This window comes from Heliconius melpomene, chromosome 10, assembly GCF_056956725.1.
Source record: "Heliconius melpomene rosina isolate 202511_hmr_F chromosome 10, ASM5695672v1, whole genome shotgun sequence".
Classification (NCBI taxonomy): Eukaryota; Metazoa; Arthropoda; class Insecta; order Lepidoptera; family Nymphalidae; genus Heliconius; species Heliconius melpomene.
In genome coordinates, this window is record NC_140398.1 from 14,018,006 (window position 1) to 14,038,190 (window position 20,185).

Genomic DNA, 20,185 nt, shown 5'->3' on the forward strand with positions numbered 1-20,185 from the left:
AATTCATTCCTCCGATTGGTAGTCGAACCTAGTACTATCGCGTTTACAGTCAGACATTTTTATGCAACGTCTTATCTCATAATAAACCGAGTCTTCACTCGGTCTAATATAACTCCTCTTTATGTCGTCTAAAAACTCTATCATATCTTGTTTTAAGAAAATATCATCCTAAAAATAACCTGTTTACCTCAATTAATTCATTTAAAAAGGAATACAAATGAAAAAAGACGTTTCATCAATGTACCATCACAGCTTTTTTCTTTAAACGTTTACTTTAAAAATATTAAAACTAAAAGTGTAGTGTTATCCCAAAATTTCCACACATATTTGCTCTGCTGGATATCAGTTTTACTGGACAGCCAAGGGCAACGTGATGCGGTATGGCGGGTATTAGCGTCAATGGCGCTAATCCACTTGACAAAGCGGACGATATTAAATACCGTCGTGTTGACACTGCATACATTGAGCTACGAGTAAATGATGTCGCTTCACTATTTAGGAAACAACAATGTTATTAGTTTAGAACTAATATTGTCATTGGAGAAATAATTATCAATTATTATCACATTAACTATGCAAATTAATGAATTTTAGAGGCTTATAGTCTAAATTGAAGGCTATAAATATTTGTGTGATACTGAAAATTATTGACTTTTGTACTACGTTCACGAAATTTGATCATACATTCATATTAAATATTAAACCTATATATTTAGTACATTTTACAAATCTATTATTTAATATCTGTTTTTAGATATCGACGAGTGTACAGACCCTGGTGCATGTTCCCAAATATGCATAAACGAGAAAGGCACCTTTAAATGCGAGTGCCACACAGGGTATGCTAGAGATCCAAGAGACAGAACGCGTTGTAAGGCAACAGAGGGCCATCCATCCTTGCTGTTTGCCAGGCGTTTCGATATCAGGAAGATTAGTTTGGACCACCATGAGATGGTAGCTATAGTAAATGATACGAAGTCAGCTACAGCCCTCGACTATGTGTTCAGAACTGGCATGATATTTTGGAGTGACGTCACCGATGAAAAGATTTATAAGTAAGTTATTTATTTATATCTATATCTTTATTTGCTGATATAATTTGTAAAAAAATAAAAATAAAGTGGTACGAATATTTATATTTTTCCAACAACAAATTTTAAATACTTCCTAAATCCTTATATGTATAGCTTTCTGTTATACATATATCTAATATTTCGTTATATCCTTTTCCCAGGGCACCAATAGACGAAGGTAGTCAACGTACGGTAGTGATAGGCGATCAGCTGATCACATCAGACGGCCTGGCAGTGGACTGGATATACAACCACCTCTACTGGACTGACACCGGCAAGAACCACATAGAACTGTCCGATCTTCAGGGCAATATGAGAAAAATCCTCGTTAGAGACAAACTTGAAGAACCTAGGGCTATCGCTTTGAATCCTCTTGATGGGTGAGAAATTTTATAGAAGTAAAAAAGAATAATTATACGTCATCGCGGCGTAGTCAGCGAGTCTGTAAATAATAAGCTTGTAGGTTAGATCTCCTGGATGGACATGGGGCACTGAAATATTTCCACGTTCTGGGTTAATAAAGAAATTGCGGCATTTATTTCTGCTACTCGTCAAGAAATATCTCCAAATCAGATGAAAAGTGAAAATGTTAAAAAAAAGATGATTGAAAATTAAAAAAAACTGTAGTCGACGTAGCCATATGGGCATTTTGCTAAATATTTGATTTTTTTTTGTTCGTCATACTAAAATATTTTATTTTCAGTTCGCTTTATAAAAAAGTAAATTAATAGAGGATTTAGTTTGACGTCATTAGTATACATTAATAATTTTTTTGCTAACACATTTTCTTTGCGCTGTCGTGCACAATTGTAATTATTTAAATTAATATTTGAATAATATTTTTATTTGCATATAAAAGACTACTTACTGAGCAAACAAAAATAAAAAATTAAATTAAATTAAAATAGTAGTAGGTATATGCATTTTATCGTTTTTTTTATTGCATCCAAGCATTCATTTAGTTCTAGTTCATATCGATAGAATTTATTTTAATAAGGCAATGCTTATTATAATAAGCTTAAATTAAAGTATTATATTTGCAATATTAATTATCATGGTGTTTCTCACACACAGCAGGCTAGTTAGAAGGAGCCTAGTGTTAAGACACTTTATTCTACATTTTTCACCGAATTCGAGGTATTTCAAGGTATTACATGTTGAGTGGAGGAACTCAAATCCGCGTTTGCCTTATTACCAGAGCGAGGGAATTAAAATATTAAATATTACATTCCCCTGAATGGGAATCCTGCTATGTGCGGGATACAGCGTGAAGTAAAAAAAATACTTAAGTAAAATAGCAAAATCTCAGTCTAATAATGATGGATGAAAGTACCAAGGTAATTTGTCACAATATATTATTGTATTCACAATAGATAAAAGCCGATACTGTGAATATTTCTTTGATAATAATCTTATTTACAAATAACTAGAACAGCAGACGGCTTACCAGACTAAAAGCTGTCTATGTCTAAGTACTTTATCTCTTTGAGTACTAATCCTTGACAATTAATAGATCTATAAAGATATCTGTAATAATTAATTATTATACTAATATACTTTATATATGTATAGTAGGTACTGTTTACGTTACGTGACCGCTGTTTTTGTTTAATGTGCAACAATTAATGGCAGTCAGTCATGTTTTTGTTTGCAAAAAAAACCCCTTCTGTTTTTCTTGGACATTTACACTGGAATAATAATATAAGCTGAATAAATATTGTTGGCTACATAAATAAAATAAATCCAGTTAGATTTTATATCTACTTATATTTTTGTATTCATGTAAATTTTTATAAGCAACTGTATAAATAATTTTGAGAATCTAAATTTTATCTAGATTTATACACTGTTTTGATGAATGTTTTCTATTTCTTCCTTAGTTGGATGTACTGGACAGACTGGGGTCAAATACCGAAAATCGAACGTGCCGGTATGGATGGTTCACACAGACAGACAATAGTCTCCTACGACGTGAAGTGGCCAAACGGCCTCACTTTGGATTTAGTAAGGAAACGCGTATATTGGGTAAGATTCAAAGGCAAATAATTTTATCAAAAATAATAAAAATTTAATCATCATTCAACTTCATTTTCCTAACGTCATATAATTACCACCGGTTCACTAAAGTTACTGTCTCAGAAACTCAACGGGACTTTTCTTTTTTTTTTTCAAAACAATAATTTGCATAAGTCTTTTTCTTCTTCGTGTCCTATGACTGGATTAGTCAAATTGAGGTTTACCAGTGTTTAGTCACTGACTGCATTAGTCAGACAGTATGAAAGCCGGGCCGGTAAGTTATTGTATTAATACCTACTTTCTTTACCAGGTCGACGCAAAACTCAACACAATATCCTCCTGCAACTACGATGGAACTGCCCGACGGGTGATCCTCTACTCAACCGATGTCCTGAGACACCCCTTCTCCATCACGACCTTCGAAGATTGGGTTTACTGGACTGATTGGGACAAGACCGCTGTATACCGTGCTAACAAGTTTAATGGGAAGAATGTTGAAGCTATTACATCTACACATACGGTATGCCATTTATTACATAACTAGATTTTGCCTTAAATTATTATTTAGGACGTATCGACCACCACTCAGGGAAATTGTCTATTTTTTTTTCCCACTGAAAAGGAATGTTTTGACACTAGTAAACTCTGTCTAATAATATTTTTTAATACTGATAATGTATACAATAGCATATAATACATATGTATGTGAATTTGAATCCACCAGTTTCCCTATGCTATAGGAATCTGTTTTTTTTATTAAAAGGCAGTACCTACCATATTATACTAAACACATACGTTAATGACTTTTCAAATTGATTATAATGATTTGTCAATAACGTATCCACTAGTGTATACTTAAGTATATTAAACATAAAATAAGTATTCCGTATATGTCATTATAATATTTATAAATGCATTAAACAATAAAAAAACTTTCAAGATATTAACTGTAACCTATTGTTATATGTATTACAATAATTATATACTTAATTATAAACATTAAAGATAATCTACAAAAAAAGTGCTAGCTGAGATGAATATATTTTAATATTAATATCGATTTTTCTCGAAAATTAAATCTTTAAATAGGTGTTAATTACAAAATCTTTCCGAGACAAAAAAACAAATGTACTTGTTTTTAGCATATAACTATTAAGTATAGTAATTTATTTCGTTTTCATGATTTTCATATATATATAAAATGACATTAATATTTGCGGCTTTTATCATCTTATTAAGTTAGACATTTATAGATTTATCTAATAAATATTAAGCAAATAATAAGTAGATAACCTCTCCACACCTTTATTAGTCTGTCACTCAATTAGTATGTACTAGTTTAATGAGTACACAATTAGGCCTAATTAATCGTAGGCTAAACTGATAGCTTTACCCAAAATGCAATCATTTCTGACATGAAATGTCAAAACTATTTCAATTTAAATTGTTATTATGTCAGTCAAATCTATAAACTAAGATATAATAAAAATATTATAAATAATGGATATAATACCCTTTATTTATTATATTTTTATTATATCAAGATAAATTCTCAAATAACGATGTCTTTGATATTAGCTATAAATTACATTAATAATCTTAATTTGTGCTTCAGCTTATCTATTCTCACGCCATCATAAATTAAATATAAATACTTAGACATAATAAAAGAAAACAACGCACTTGCTGTTTTGTAAATATTCCTTAGCCATATTAAATGTCCGAATCGTACTTAAATATGTCCGAATCTTACGATAAAGTACAATCATGAAATAACACAGCCATCTTTCCGCAAAATTTGGTCTTTGTATAATTATATTATCTTGAAGAAAAATTGCCATAATTTCTTTTGAATATTTTATTGTTTTATTCCGAATTGAATTAAATTTAATTATTATGCCAACTACACTATTGTATCTCTTATTTTTATACTTTTTGTTTAATATTTATTAACATTTTTAAAGTGTTATTCTACACATAGAAAAGAGACTCTTGGAAACTATCGAAGAGGCGCGTTCAAATCCCGCTACGTTTATATATGTGTGTATACGTTTCAAAAATATGTATTTTACGGGACATATCTTAAACGTAGATAACTCTGATCAGATTATTACGGTTACGCTCATAATACGTATAATTATCTACGTAGGTAATTAGTACATTTTGAAGTGATTTGTCACCAGGTTTTGGGTCCTTTGTTTTTCAATATAAGGATGACGCAACAATATTAAATACATCATTTATCACTTAAATACCTAAGAAAGATACATTATTCTTAATTATTTACTAAGTTAATTATACTCAAAATTTAAAAAAAAACAAGAGGTCGTCATGGCGGATGTGCACAAGAGTGTGACTGCAACGCGACGATTGCGGGTTCGCATTATGATTTATTAATATTTTCATATCTTCGTTCTGACGTTGTTCTGAAAGTGGGAAACGGAGTGTCTTAACACTGCGTTCCCTTCGCCTGCTGTATGTGGGATACAGTGTGAAGCTGGTTTAATTTTTTTTTAATTACAAAGATTTTTATCTCCAACTTTAATTAGCTACAAAATCCGATGGTGATCCACGTGTACCACCCGTACCGTCAGCCTGATGGGGTGAACTACTGCGCGGCGGTCAACGGTCACTGCTCCCACCTGTGCCTGCCCGCCCCCAGGATAGGCTCGAACTCGCCGCGCGTCTCCTGCGCCTGCCCTAACGGCCTCCGACTGCTGCCAGATAACCAGATGTGCGTCGAGGATAGTGAGTATTTGCTTTTATTTTTTAATGAAAATTTCAAGATTATTTTGCGCTATATTACGTTTGCTATATATCTGGTATAGCAGTAAGCAACTTAACGATTTCTCGCATAGAAGGGTAGGCAAGGAGAATCTAGAGCGTTAAAACACTTCATTCTCGAAAAAAAATTGAGAAATTATGTAATGGGTGACAGATTTCAATGCTGCTCTTTCATCTTACCACCACTTATTTTCTCCAAGGTCAGAGCTCTTCTAGCTCGACCTTTCATAAAACTCGGTGACGCTCTAGTACCTAATAGGGCGAACAGCATATCACATAAACGAAAAAAATCCTCTATTTTCCACCGTGAAGATCAAACCCATGATCGATCCAATACGACGATGTACGTGCCATATGACTAAAGCGCTTACAGTGAGATATTTTACGACTGAGTATCTAATGATTAATGTTATTTCGCTGAGGATTTTAATAACTTCGTTTATGGTGTGGCACCAAAAAAGTAAAACATGAAGAGTATGTACAAGCAAGAAGCGGATCCAGGAGTTTCTGTGTAATATAACATCTAAATATGGATAATCTGAACGTTAAAAAAGTAATTAAAATTCAAGGAAATTGAATTACGTAATTTTTTTTTTTATATAAATTGATATTTATTTTGTTGTGTAACAAAAGCGATTCAGTCAACACAAGTAAACATTATTAAATAAGTTATATTGAAACAGCCGGTCAGGAGGAACCAGTTACAGTTTGACGTCAATTGCATTTTTACTATTTCCTTAATTTAAGTATTTTCAGGTTATAATGTTTATTAAAATCTTAAGTCTCCAATAACTTTAACGGTAAAAAGTGAAAATATGTTTAAAATATTTTAAAAATATGTGCTAGGTTTTAGTACTAAAAATATTACCTATTTTATAAAAAAATGATATATTAACCTAATTTTTTCAGTATATTGGTGAATATCTCATTTCAATATTTATTAAATATGTACCTATATATATCATACGTGAACGTGCGTCAATGCCTTCAGAATCTAATATAAGCAACAAGCATCGCCTCTGGATAATTATTAGCCTTCATAGTTAATTTAAAACAATATTTAAATAATAAACATGTTTTTGTTGTTGCTCGTAAGACAGACTAATTTTTGGCACACTATGTTACTCTGTGTATCTTTAAAAAATATAGAATGATGTAGGAAAACGTATAAAGTATACGACGTAATAAATTCAATGAAATATATAAATAAAAAATTGGCAAAATAAATTGTTCACAATCTTAAATATTAAATGTATGTTAGCGTTAACAAATAACAATAAAATATCTAAGACGGCATCTTTTTGAGCTATAATCAAGACATAAAAAGCGGCACTACAGTACATTCAATACCACCACCCGATTGGTCAATTGAACGAGGTCAATAAAAAGACATTAATTGACGTTGGAATCCTTCATTGATTGAAGTATAGGACAGTTTAACTGTTTGTAAAGGAATGCGACCAGAGGACACACTAAATAACTCGAAATTACTGCACGCCCATTCATGCGTTCATTCATTTTGGTGGTAACGTCATTCCTTTTTTGCGGGGTGCATATTATAGTGATGTGACTCAACAATTTGTAATCGTAAACATCATTGAGTCATTTTTTAATATGATATCCTTTTACATGTAAATAGATGTACTCTATAAGTAGATAATACATTTTTTTTATTTTTTTTATTCCTTTTGACGCACCTGTCATGTTATTCTATAGTAAGCAGAGATAATTTTTTTTTGTTATTTTTTAATTTACTTACGGTATTGATTGCATCGTCTCTTTGACAATGTATAGAATAAAATACTTAATATAATCATTTAAGTTTGTAATTACATTTTTATGTTGCCATGACTTCTGAAAATAACTATTTTTTTTATCTTTTCTCATTACTCAAGTCAAGTCATTAAAACTTCATTACAAAATAATTTAAATTGTTAAACAGTGCTCACAATAATGTTGGAAGCATTCGTGAGGATGCAAAAGTGTAAAGTACTCAGAGGTACTCAGAAAGTAGAATGATAATTGCTGTCTTGCATTGTTTCGTTTATTTGTGTAAACATGAAAGCATAGTTTTTTGAGCTGGTATTACAGACAATACCAGCTATCTAGCTAGTAGCTACTAAGGCCCATATTTATAAACGGCTGTCGACTCTGAGATTGATCTTGAGTTGTCGTTCAAATTATAACCTATGAATGGAAACGCCATCTCAAGATCGATTTCAGGGTTGAGAACGGTTTATAAATACGGGCTTTAGTTTATGGTTCACATGGTTATGGAACCTCAACGCCGCGTATATGCGCGGCGTTGAGGTTCTCTATTTGAAACCAACAAACAACGTGTTCATTCTAGCATGCCCCAACAGCATTACAATGGTGCAAAAAATAAAAGAAAAAATATTTTTGCTGATCCTCTGTACAAAAATTATAATATTCAATCCCAAGTGACTAAATGACCTACTAAGTGGTGAATTATGATATCGATTTCTGCAATAGTGCAACAGACTGCAGCATGCAATAGTGTATCAAATTATCTGAGAATATTTTAACAAACCGCTGATAGCTAATTCTCGAAACAATCTCTCTAGGAACTGTATAACTTTATTTTAAATATTATATTCAAGGCTTTGAAAATAATAATGGTAACATAATACACAATCGGCGTGATGGTCATGGGATCTCTATCAATGGCGATAAATGTGTATAAAAATATTTTAAAAACCTGTAGTTAGCTCTGGATCGCCGCGTAGACTTGATTTTAAGATTTATTCTTACTATTAATAATTTTCTTCCTGAGTGCACAATATAGAAAAGTTCAGAAAGGTCGACCACGACTCTTCAACCTTCCTGTAGTCACCCGAAAGAGAAAGAAATATTGAGAATAAACATTGTTTTTTATAGATATATTATTTTACTCATCTTACAAAAAAACAAATCGGAAGACATCGGAAGATCTCAACTCATTTATTTTGCTCAAGGCCATTCGCACCGAGTCTTGCGATTGAGTTTACATGTACAAGAACATAAACAGTTTTTTCGCCACGTAACACCACGTCAGGCGGTGACGTTAGATCGTACGATATTTTTTTAGCCTCCCATCCTTATATTGATTCGTTAATTTCCACCGAAGTCACTTGTTTTGTTAGGAATATACCAGTTTGTGAAGATTAGTCAGTGTGTACTAGTCACTTGTATTTATAATCGTTATCGCTACACTTTTCGTAAGTGTTATCTTTGTAGTAAGAGGTATTTATAGATTATTTAATGCCTATATAATCTTTTAAATGTAACACGGTACATAAATAGATGTAAATCAATTATTACTTTAATTATTAATTTTAAAATTAACGTACCCGTATAAAAATGACTTTTTTGCGTCTTGAAATTAAAATTTACAAGTTTTAATAAAATAACAAGATTATCCTTATTACCAATCATATGCAAAATAATCTTTCATATCGATATTTATTATTGGCAGGTTATAATTATTTATCAATATCGTAATCCTAATTTATGAAGAAGAGAAAATAATAAATAAAAGTTAATAAAGATTCCCGGTACTGTACTGCCAGAGTTGGTTCTTCAATAAGGCTCAATTTAGTTAAAAAGGTGTGACGTCACACATCACGCCACCTTTTGTTAGTCAATCAACGCGCGATCCGGCTCGTCGCGCGCTGCTGCGGTGGGCTCGACCTCGACTGATAAAATTAGAAAAATTATCAGATATGCAACGAATGTATGAGGAACTTTGTAAATTTGCGTGCATATTCTTAGAAATGTCGTGATGTAATATTTTTTTATTGGCTATATTATTAAAGTATTTAGGTGTTTCTCTTTTACATCCTTCAATAATTTGTTTTACTTTGATACAAGCTTTGTATTATTTATATGAAAATAACATACCATATTTAATTTATATTTACCATAGTTTAAGCAGAGTTTAAGGCATAATAGAAAATTAAATATAAGTTGTGATTGCGAGCCGAATCGCGTCCAGTTAATATAACTGACTGGCAATAGTCTCGGAACCTGGGGACGTCACTCGAATGGCGCGCGGTCGGCGTGGAGTTAGCTTGTCATTTCATTTCACTTCGCCTCGTGGCCGGTTACACACGTATTGCATTTAACACCGGTTTCTGTTATTTGTACGGGCGAGTGTTACGTTTTATAAACAGAAAAAAACATTCCAAAGTTTAACCAAGGATATATATTTAACTATAAGGTTGTTTATAATAAAATCTACAGATACACTAAATCCTGATCCGGAGGTGCTTAAATCTGCTAATGGTTCAAAGAAATCTGTAGTTATTGAGGAAAAGCCTTCGCCCAGTGAGTATTTTGCCAACCTTTTCCAATTTTTGTTTGTCCTTTTTCCTAACTACCCTGCATTTTCGGTCTTCGGGACGAATTTGTGGCATCCGAGGTTAATAAGTTTCCAAATGTAAATTAGTGCCGTCGTATAATTCATTAATACAATCGAGAATGAATCAATGTTTTTTAATATCGCATTTTGACCTCGTGCTTCAAATTTGAACCCAGAAATGCTTGACCAAATGGGTTGAATCATTTCCATCGCATCTGATAAGATAATAATTAGGCATAAGATATAATCGGGTGCTCACTGAATTAAGTAACAGTTAACATTCATCGCTCTCTACTAACATACATACATTGTGAACGTTTCAATATCTGTGTGTCTTCAACATGGGATTCCTTGACTGATTTACAGGGCATGCCAAACTCCTTGTTTCCAAAGTGATGAATTTATGTTACAAGTGAATAATTGAGAACAGAGTTAACAACACATATGGTTAATTTCAAAAGAGAAGGGCTAGGCCTTCTCTTAAAGCTGGGACGTGCTATTGCACAGAGTGAGGATATACCGGAGGAGCCCGAAGAAACAACTCCTGCAGTCGATCCCGAAGCTGTGCCAATGAAGGCATACTGGGAGAGTGATAAAGAAGAACTCAACAAAAACAACCAACCGTTCATAGATTTATTCCTCAAAGGTGTCGCTTTAGACAGGATACCAGACACGACTGATAAACCAGTGCAAGAATCTCATTATAAGTTTGATCCAACCAAGTTCATTAATTTGCCTGAGGGTCAAAATGTCTTTGATTTAAAGGGTAACGTATTGTCATTTTTTGCATTATCATTAAAAAAATAAATATTAGAATGATAGGAAGACACACAGATCTGACGGTCGAAGGCAATCTGCTTTATGTTTGGGTAACATTCTGGTCGCTTCTGCTATTAACAAAATATCATTGCCAAAAATTATAAATGAAATACTTTCGAGATAAACCATGTTTATAACTTTGTGCGATCATCAATTAATAACGAAACTAATTTGCATAATTATATATTATTCTTTAAACTCACAATAGGATAACAATCTCATGGGCGACAGCTTCCTGTTGTGTTTAGTGTTGTATTTTCAACAAATGTCACTTGCACAAATTTAATTCCTGTTTTAATAATAAATAAGTCCATGTGTTTACTATTCATTATTGTAAAAATACATTACATTCAATTAGGTTAAGATATTTTAGTTAAGCACCCAGTCAGAGTTGGCACGTTTCATTGACACCTGGCTATTAATAAAATGTGGTGATCAGCGTATGGACACCCTCATTGCGTTTTCATATTCTTACATTAGCTATAAAATATTTAGGAGAAACTGGTGCACTGAAGAACTATGTTATTAACATATTAGTGTTAGATTTCGATAGTTTAACACAATTATATAGTGTAATTCCGAATAAAAATTAACGTTTGTTTGTTACTGTATACATCGCTTACGTCTTCGCACTTTTCACGCCATGGTGACGGTTACACAACTAAAAAAAATGTAAATAATCAATCAATCATTAATAATTTCCTTTGACTTATAAAATGGCAACTTTATAAGATCCTAGGAAATGCTAAGAGCATTTTCTATGTTATTTATCCATTTGTATTTGTTTACAGGTGTATCTGAAACCCCGAAGGCCGGAGCCGGTCTCCCGACTGCAGGACGCGACGCTAGTGTTGTAGCTGGCATCGTCGTTGCTGCGTTCTCAGTTATTATTTTAGTTGCTGGTGTGGTAAGTTTATTTATTTATTTATGAAGAATTTATAGAAGAGAGCAAGGCAAGCAGAGAGTGCCTTAAAACACTCCGTTCTCCACTTTTCGTCGAATTCTTTAAGCATTGCGTGATGAGTGTCGTAAATATTTTATTCCCCCAAGAGGAAATTGAATCTTATTCCTTATTGCCTATTTTAATTTACACTCTAAATTTATTCGTATTTATGTAACAAATAGTAATATTTATAGTAATAGTAGTAAAAAACTACTATTAATAAAAAGTGTAAATGTTGAACATAAGAACAATGCAATTGTATTATACAGTTTTTAGTCTATCTATTTTTTATTATTTAGTGTAGTACATTATTGTACAATTATTTAGTATTCTCAATGTTATTACATTTGTGGTTTTTAATTTCATTTCCACCTGCGAAAGATATTTACATGATTTTTGAGTCATTTTATTTATTTACGTACTTAATACTGTAAATAAGATCAATCATTACTCCAAAAATATTTATAAACATTACAAAGACACAGTATAAAAGGCTAAATATCATTTTTTTTCTTTATTTTACCTATTAATTATGGTTATCGTGAAGTGATTGTAAATTTATAGTATACCAGTAACCATTAATCCAGAGTGGAACATAAACTTCCACGTCCTAGATTTCTTTGGATAAGAACATAGAAACTGTTTCATTGTGGTTTTAAATTGAATGCATTTTCTTTGAAATTACGTCCAAACCAATCATTATAATTAAAAATATATAGGTTGCTGAGATTAATAGGGATATATATTTGAAAATATCGCAGGATTTCGCAGATATCCGAAGTATTAAGGTAGTAAATAAAAACAAACTTTTACAATGCCTCAATAATATATGTAAGGTAAATGTACGGGAGTTCGGCAGTTTAAGGCTCTCATGACTTTAAACTATTATAAATACATTATTAAAGGTTATATGAATTTGCAAATTTTAGTGTGATCAAAGTGGGTCTTTTGGCAGTAATTTAATGTGTGAATTATGCGGTTTAACTTAACCTTAATTTTTATATTAATTTATTTGTGGACCTCTAATTTGAACCCTACTTCGTGATAAAATTTAGCTTTGTTTCTAACTTCGTGAGTTTGTGTCCCCTATTTCGGGTCACAAGTTTTTACCTCGCGAGTGAGGTTTTATAATAAAAAAAATTAACACCTTTATTGGTTTTGATTGTAAATAATTTGTAAATAAAAAAAAATAGGTAGATCAGCTTAACGACATTAAAACTTTTATAAAAAAAATCAAATCAAATTAAATCATCTTCACGCTGTATCCCGCACACAGCAGGATAGGCCTAGGTAGGTAGGTAGGTAGATAGGTAGGTAGGTAGATAGGTAGGTAGGTAGATAGGTAGGAACCTAGTGTTTTTAAAACACTCCGTTCCCCACTTTCTGCGGAATTCCGGAGTCACAGCATGTTAAGCGGCACAACTCAACGCTGCGCTTTGCCTGAAATATAAATTTAAATAAATATTTTCTATTTTCTATACTATTCCTATTTTCATCTCCTGGAGTGGGGATCGAACCCACAACCAGTCGGTTTTACAGTCACACTTTGTACTCCTGCGCCACGAGTAGCCCCAACTTTTATAATTTACAAATTATATAAGCTCAGTTTTAAAAAAACTACATTTTTGAACTTTTATATATTTTTTTTATAAAAAATATATAAAAAAACTCAAAATTCTAGTTAAATTTTTTGAAGCTAGGTATGCCAGTTTATAGAACTATATATTTTCGCAACCAGTTTGTACGGCGTTTTGTGTTTAGTAGGTATATATTATATTCTTGAAAAATTCTTGAAAAAATAAAAAGATCTTTATTTAGACTTATAACAAGACTAAGATAAACACTATTAACAAAGACAAAGAAGTCAATGTGCTGATTTTACGTAGATTTATTTGTCACGAAGTTAGAGAAAATAATGAAATGTATGGGATCTTATTTCGTGTTACTGATTTTAGTAACTTCCGCAGTTCTGTTTATTCAGTATTTTTTACATTATGTAAAGTAATCATTAACTACCACGTATATTCGATAAAATACGCAAAAATAAATTATAAAGGTTGATTAAAAAATAAAATTGCATTGGCAGTACCTATACGAATTTAGCTTAAAATTACCAATTCAGGTTACCTTTAAAATAGTAATATAGAAATTTAAGTGGACAAAACATATACCGAATTTCGATCACGAGAAACTTTAATAAATACAGTAACTGATTTTAAGCTTTAAATTTAAATTATCTTATTTATAACATAAATATAAATTTATTAAAAAGTATCTAAGATTTCCCTAATTCGGTAGTAACACGAAATAGCGGACACTTGATAAATAAAATGTCTGCTATTTCGTGAATCGATTTATTGCAATTTTAAAAGAATTTTATACTTCCATCTATTTTTTTTTTCAATAAAATGTTTTTTTATAGAATACAAAAAAGCATATATTCAATGTTTTATTCGAATAATTTACCTTTGTCTTTCTACAACCTTAAGAAATTCTTACGCTAGTCTTACGGTCGCAAGCATCGCAGACACGTTACAATGCAGTTTGTAGCCAACTCTGCGTTTAAAATGTCGCTATACGCTCAATTTTATCATTAAAATATTGTTACTTAGTTTTTAGACAGTTGAAAGTATAAAGATTATATACCAATATATAGTTTCCGTAAATAATACTTAAATTGCTTATTATTTTTGCCAGAAGCAAAACTCACGAAACCACGTACTATCACGAAGTTACCGTCACTTACCTTAGCTCAAACAAATCCTTTCCCAATGTACTTTTAATTTCATTATACATAACATTATGATAATTCATTACGTCTAGATTACTTAACTACCACTTAGTTAAAAAAACGGCATATTTCATTCATTATACGAATATTTGACCACAAATAACATATTAACCAGCTGATTCATGACGTTAATGACCTCAGAGGTTCTAAAAAAATATTCACATCGCGTATCTTGGAGGTGGCATTCTCTACAACGTCCTTGCTAACTCGTTTTAAAACTATACTATAGTATAGTTAACTGGCAGTTACTTTCTTATGTGCTATAAAAGGAGGTCGTTGCGTTATTTGTGTCTAGGTTTTTTTTATTCGTAATGGAAGGAATGTGTGCTATTATAGTTATTTTTACACGATGTTATTATTCTTGGATATTAATTTTTTTATAGATTGTTGTCATACGAGTGATTTTTAATAGGTTTTTTCTAGTTATTTTGGAGAAATTAGTGAAGGGTAAAATATTTCATTTACTATATTCCTTTTACGAAAGTATCGTATTTTCCTAAGTAATTAATATTGTACTTTCTCTGTTCTCCGTTTTCAATAAATTTAAGTAACATTTTTGTTGGATCTCAAAATCTTGCCGAGTGTAACCACATCGAGGAAACATCTATTATATGTCTCGTATAAATAGCAACATTCCCCCAACCGGAATTTTAAACCACAACCGACGTGTACCATCAGATATTCGGTTGCCGTCGTATTTTTTTTATTTTTCTACATAAAATATTTCCTTTACAATTTATGTAGGTACTATGATTACTGTAATAGTAAAAATAAGTAAAAAACTTTATTCACAAAAGTAATTAAGAAAACTACCTGCAAATTTTTTCTTAACTACTTTATGTTTTCTTAGATTTTTCTTTAAATTTTATGTTAGAATAATACTATTTTTTATTATTATTTAAATAATACAACGTAATGAAATTCGTTGTGATCCTCCTCCTTATGAGGACGATTGGTTAATATATTTTTTGAAAAAGCTTATACTTATTTTTATAAACAACACTCAACTTGAGGTAGTCGTGGCGCAGGGGCACAAGCCCTGATGCGAATGTAAACGCCATAGTTATGGGTTCGATTCCCACTGGGGGAAACGAAATATTTGATATTTTCGTTTCCTACTATTTTATGCAATTCTTGAGACACAAGAATTCGGCAGAAAGTGGGGAATGGAAGTGTCATAATCGGGAACGGGGTCCTTAATAGATGGTAACTCTTAACCTTAGCTAAAAAAAATTATATTAAATTTTATTAAACTTTAGTGTAAATAACAATTATATTTATGGTATAGTTGGTACTTACCCGTTTATATGTTTATTTTATTTATCATTTACATAGTATTACCTCCATTCAACATTAGGTACATTGCTTTAAGACTGCTAATTTGTATTTTATTTACAAACAAAATATCATTTCAATTTATGAAGATGGAGATTTTTTAAATCGATCTTATATTTATGTAATTTTGTTTAACTAAATTATAACGTAAATTTTCATAAATCACTCGCGGAAATACACTTAACATTAATCATTTCAAAGTAAAAAAAACTAAAGTTCTGCGATGTAACACGCATGTAATAGGCGGAAAGTGGTAAAAGTATGTCATCGAGATGCGTGAAAATCCATCATAATTTGTAATAGGTTTTAAATTTTGTTTGCTATACACGCTTGCAAAATGTACTTATTAAAAATTTATAGTTAATAAGCGATAACTGCGATAACGCGCATATAGAAAGAAACTGACAAATTCTTGTTATCTTACGATAGAGTTAAGTTGACGTTAGTTTGCCATTCATCCATTCTCATCCATCAAAACGATAACAGCTATAGATATTCGGAAACTTCATTCAATAAGTTAATTAATTGACGGCAATTTACTCGTGACACAGTTGATAAGGTGACAACGTATTAGTCGGTCCATAAGTACATCAATTGGTTACGAAAGAAGTGTAAGAAGATATATTAACCGAAATTAATTGTATTTGGTGGTTTTAGTAATTTACCTTTATTTTAGTAGGATATGCTGTTTTTTTCTCTTTTTTATTTATTTTTATAGTTTTTTCTATTATATTCTGTTATTATTAAAGATTCTAATAATTTTATACAGAATAAGAAAAAAAGCGAATCACCATTACAATTTAATATGAAAGCTACAATGATAAACACATTTTTGAATATAATGATGTAATAATTTTGTGAATTTGGTATTCTGATTACAATTCAGTGACGTCGTTCTAACGTACCAATATAAATATTTATACATAAATTTCAAATTTAATACAAAAATAAACTTAAACAAATAATTTTTAATCTTCTTTTTCAATTAATTTCAGATCGCTGTTGTAATGTACCGGCATTACGTGCACCGTAACGTCACCTCTATGAACTTTGACAACCCTGTCTACCGCAAAACAACAGAAAATCAATTCGCATTAGAACAAAATGGCTACGCACCGGGAAGCAAACTGTACCCCAGTACCGTCGGAGAGGAGGTGAGAGCACTAACCGCTATGGAGTGTACGCTTAATATACAAAACAGTTTGAGATAAACTACGAAATAGTCGAATAAACAAATGAAACTATGATATATGTAGAGCTGAAAGTTTTTTTTAAATTTTAAATATCCGTTTTTGTTTATAAATATTGGTATGGCTATGGTAAATTAAAATATGAGTCATCATGAGAAGTTTCGTTTTAAATTATAAATAATTAACAAATTATGCAATTAATTATCTGTGGGTCCGATTATACCAACTCTACATATATACTCTGTGGCAATAAGTTGAACGTTTAGTTTCATTCTACCCTTCATATAATTATTTTCAATATATCACTACTACTTTTTACATAACTATACAACCCCTATCTACGGCCAAGATGTAAATAGTAAAAGAATATTCTAGTATATTAAACTAAGGTCTGCCTAAGACATTTTAAATTTGATGTATTTAGTATATTACTAGGATGTATTTTAAGGGATTTATAGAGGATATTTTCTTTAGTAAATAAGATCGTGGCGTAAAAGTGCCAACGTTTTTACCGCATCAGTATTAATGAATAGTTGCCAAATCTGGTATTTTATAGTTAATATTGTAAATAGTATATAGAATATTTGTATTTAGTTTCTCTCCGTTTGTAGGCAATATGTAATGATTTACTGCTGAGGTATTTGTTTTTTCATGCCTTTTCATTCGAGGGCTTCTAATTTTGGTAAGTTTTATGTGAAAGAGATTATTATTTTATGTTTTAGAAACAAAATATAACGAAATAATAAGGTAAATTCGACATTTAGGCCGATAATATAATTAATTAAATTTATACCTCAATTTCCCTTTAATATGATTATGACTTTTCCTTATATATATTTCATTTGATCAATGTTTAAATAACTTTACTTAATATCATAATTATAAATGATTTTTTAATTAATATTTATTAAAAAAGTGCTACTACTACTACTACTACTAAATACTAAAAAAAGAGAAGAATATTAAGTGTTTTTCATATTATAATTATTCTATTGACACAAATATTAACAGTAACCTTTTTAATTCCAGGCCCAAGAACCCCTCAATTCCCCAAGCACAAATGACTTTGTATAGTGCAAGAGCCGGAAGTAAATATATTAGTATGTCATTAAATGTGAAAAGAAAAAGAAGGACATATTGTGATACTCTAAGTGTATTCATATACCAGTGAATGGGGACAAAACTTTTATTATTATATTATACTAGTGCAGTGTTTAGTGCATCGGACAAGGTTCTATGCTCACATGATGTGTGGATCTCAAAATCGTTCTGTCAGCCATTTTGAATTTGGAATTTGTTTTTTTTTTTAAGTAAAAAAATTGCTTTTGCTATAACCAATGGCATTTTTTTAAGTGACATATCAAGTCATTTTTATCATTTTGTACGTATGTATTTTATAAATTACTTTCGTATTTTTATCAGTTATTTAATACAACTTTTTTTATGAAAGCTGTTTTAAACTTTTATTTATTATCAATTATAAATAGCACAATTTTTAACATCAATTGTTTGTGTGTGTTTGTTTATATTGTTTATTTAACAATGCTTATTGGTTATACCAATACATCCAATGTAGAATTGTAACTTATATTCTGCTTTTTAGTAAAGTATTTAAATGCTTTTGAAATATTTACACTTCCTTTAATCGAAACTCATATCTTAATGAGATGTACTTATATTGAAATTTTACTACAAAAGGAGCGAATAATGGAATAAAATTATTTTTACCGTTTTATCTAGGTGATAGAAAATATTAATTTATTGGAATTATTAAATGTTTTATGTAAATCTAATGTATGTTGCATTAGCTGGTCTTAGGCTAACTGTCACATTTTGTGCCAATTATATAGTGAATGCCAAACATATTAATTATATTATGATAAAATGTAATCATTTTAAATATCTCATTGTAAATTAAAATTTTAAATAGTTTATTTATATTGTTACACAATAGTGCAGTTTCAATATTTACTTTATATATTTTATGTAAAGGTTGTGTTCTATTTCTTCAATTGGGCCATTTGGAATATGAATTTCAAGCAAAATCCTGCCAACTCCTTCAATATATTAGTTTGTAATACTACTGTAATACAATTACAATATTTGATGCACATTTCATATGATACGCCTAGCTCAATAAGTGTCGTCACTTAAAAATTATTGTGTAAATATCATCAATAAAATATTATGTAAAATGTGTTATATTTGATTATTTTCATCTTATCGTGAATCCCTTTATCAAAATATCAGCTTCACGCTTAATATTCCGCACACAGGGTAGGCAGAGGTAATATAGTGTAATATAGTCTTGTATTATATTATATAGTATATATTATAGTGGTAATATAGTCTTGGTGCCAGAGTGAAGAAATTAAAACGTTAATAAGTAATAATTCAAGCCCTCGAGTGGGATTCGAACTCACCACCGTCTTGTTACCGTCGCATCTTTGTGCCCCTGCGCCACTACGGCGTCAAAATCAAAATAAACTTTGTATTCTATTAAAACAAATAGTAATATAAATATAGTTTAACATTAAAATGTATCTAACATTAATTTAAATAAACAAAAAGAAAGTTACTAATATTGTCCACGAAGTAGGGACGTGATTTATGTTTACAAAACGAAATAAAATTTCGTATTATTTAATTACATTATTTGCATATTAATTAACTATTTACTAAGCAATGTAATGTGTACTACATGTATAATTATATTCTGACGCATGTCATTAAATGAAAACAAACTTACCACTATTAAAAAACTTAATTATAAAAACCAACACAGCGCCAGTTAGGTAGGTATTTAAAATTATATATATATACATATAGATTTTTAAATATATTTCAACAGATTTAGTTTTTTAAATCAATTTC

The 20,185-nt window shown here is 30.6% G+C and overlaps 1 protein-coding gene and 1 long non-coding RNA gene across 19 annotated transcripts in view; both read left to right on the forward strand.

The window, feature by feature from the left end:
• Positions 1-19,513, forward strand: part of LpR1 (Lipophorin receptor 1) — a 146,814-nt gene extending 127,301 nt beyond the window's left edge. For 7 of the 18 annotated variants that reach the window (XR_014878358.1, XR_014878356.1, XR_014878361.1 and 4 more), the window contains 9 exons: positions 755-1,055; positions 1,235-1,453; positions 2,954-3,098; positions 3,400-3,609; positions 5,639-5,837; positions 10,116-10,199; positions 11,844-11,959; positions 17,117-17,993; positions 18,341-19,513. Coding sequence is in view for 9 of the 18 variants with exons in the window: in XM_085191893.1 (XP_085048019.1) it covers positions 755-1,055; positions 1,235-1,453; positions 2,954-3,098; positions 3,400-3,609; positions 5,639-5,837; positions 10,116-10,199; positions 11,844-11,959; positions 17,117-17,275; positions 18,341-18,385 (1,478 nt within the window). In the remaining 9 variants the exon portion in view is untranslated. Of the gene's footprint in view, positions 1-754; positions 1,056-1,234; positions 1,454-2,953; positions 3,099-3,399; positions 3,610-5,638; positions 5,838-10,115; positions 10,200-10,599; positions 10,797-11,843; positions 11,960-17,116; positions 17,994-18,340 lie in introns of those variants that run through there. The other 11 variants (XM_085191893.1, XM_085191894.1, XM_085191900.1 and 8 more) reach the window with 4 other exon arrangements.
• Positions 12,324-15,953, forward strand: LOC146535801 (uncharacterized). The gene is made up of 2 exons (XR_014878365.1): positions 12,324-13,289; positions 13,322-15,953. It is a non-coding gene; the product is annotated as an uncharacterized LOC146535801 (long non-coding RNA).
• Positions 19,514-20,185: the final 672 nt, after the last annotated feature.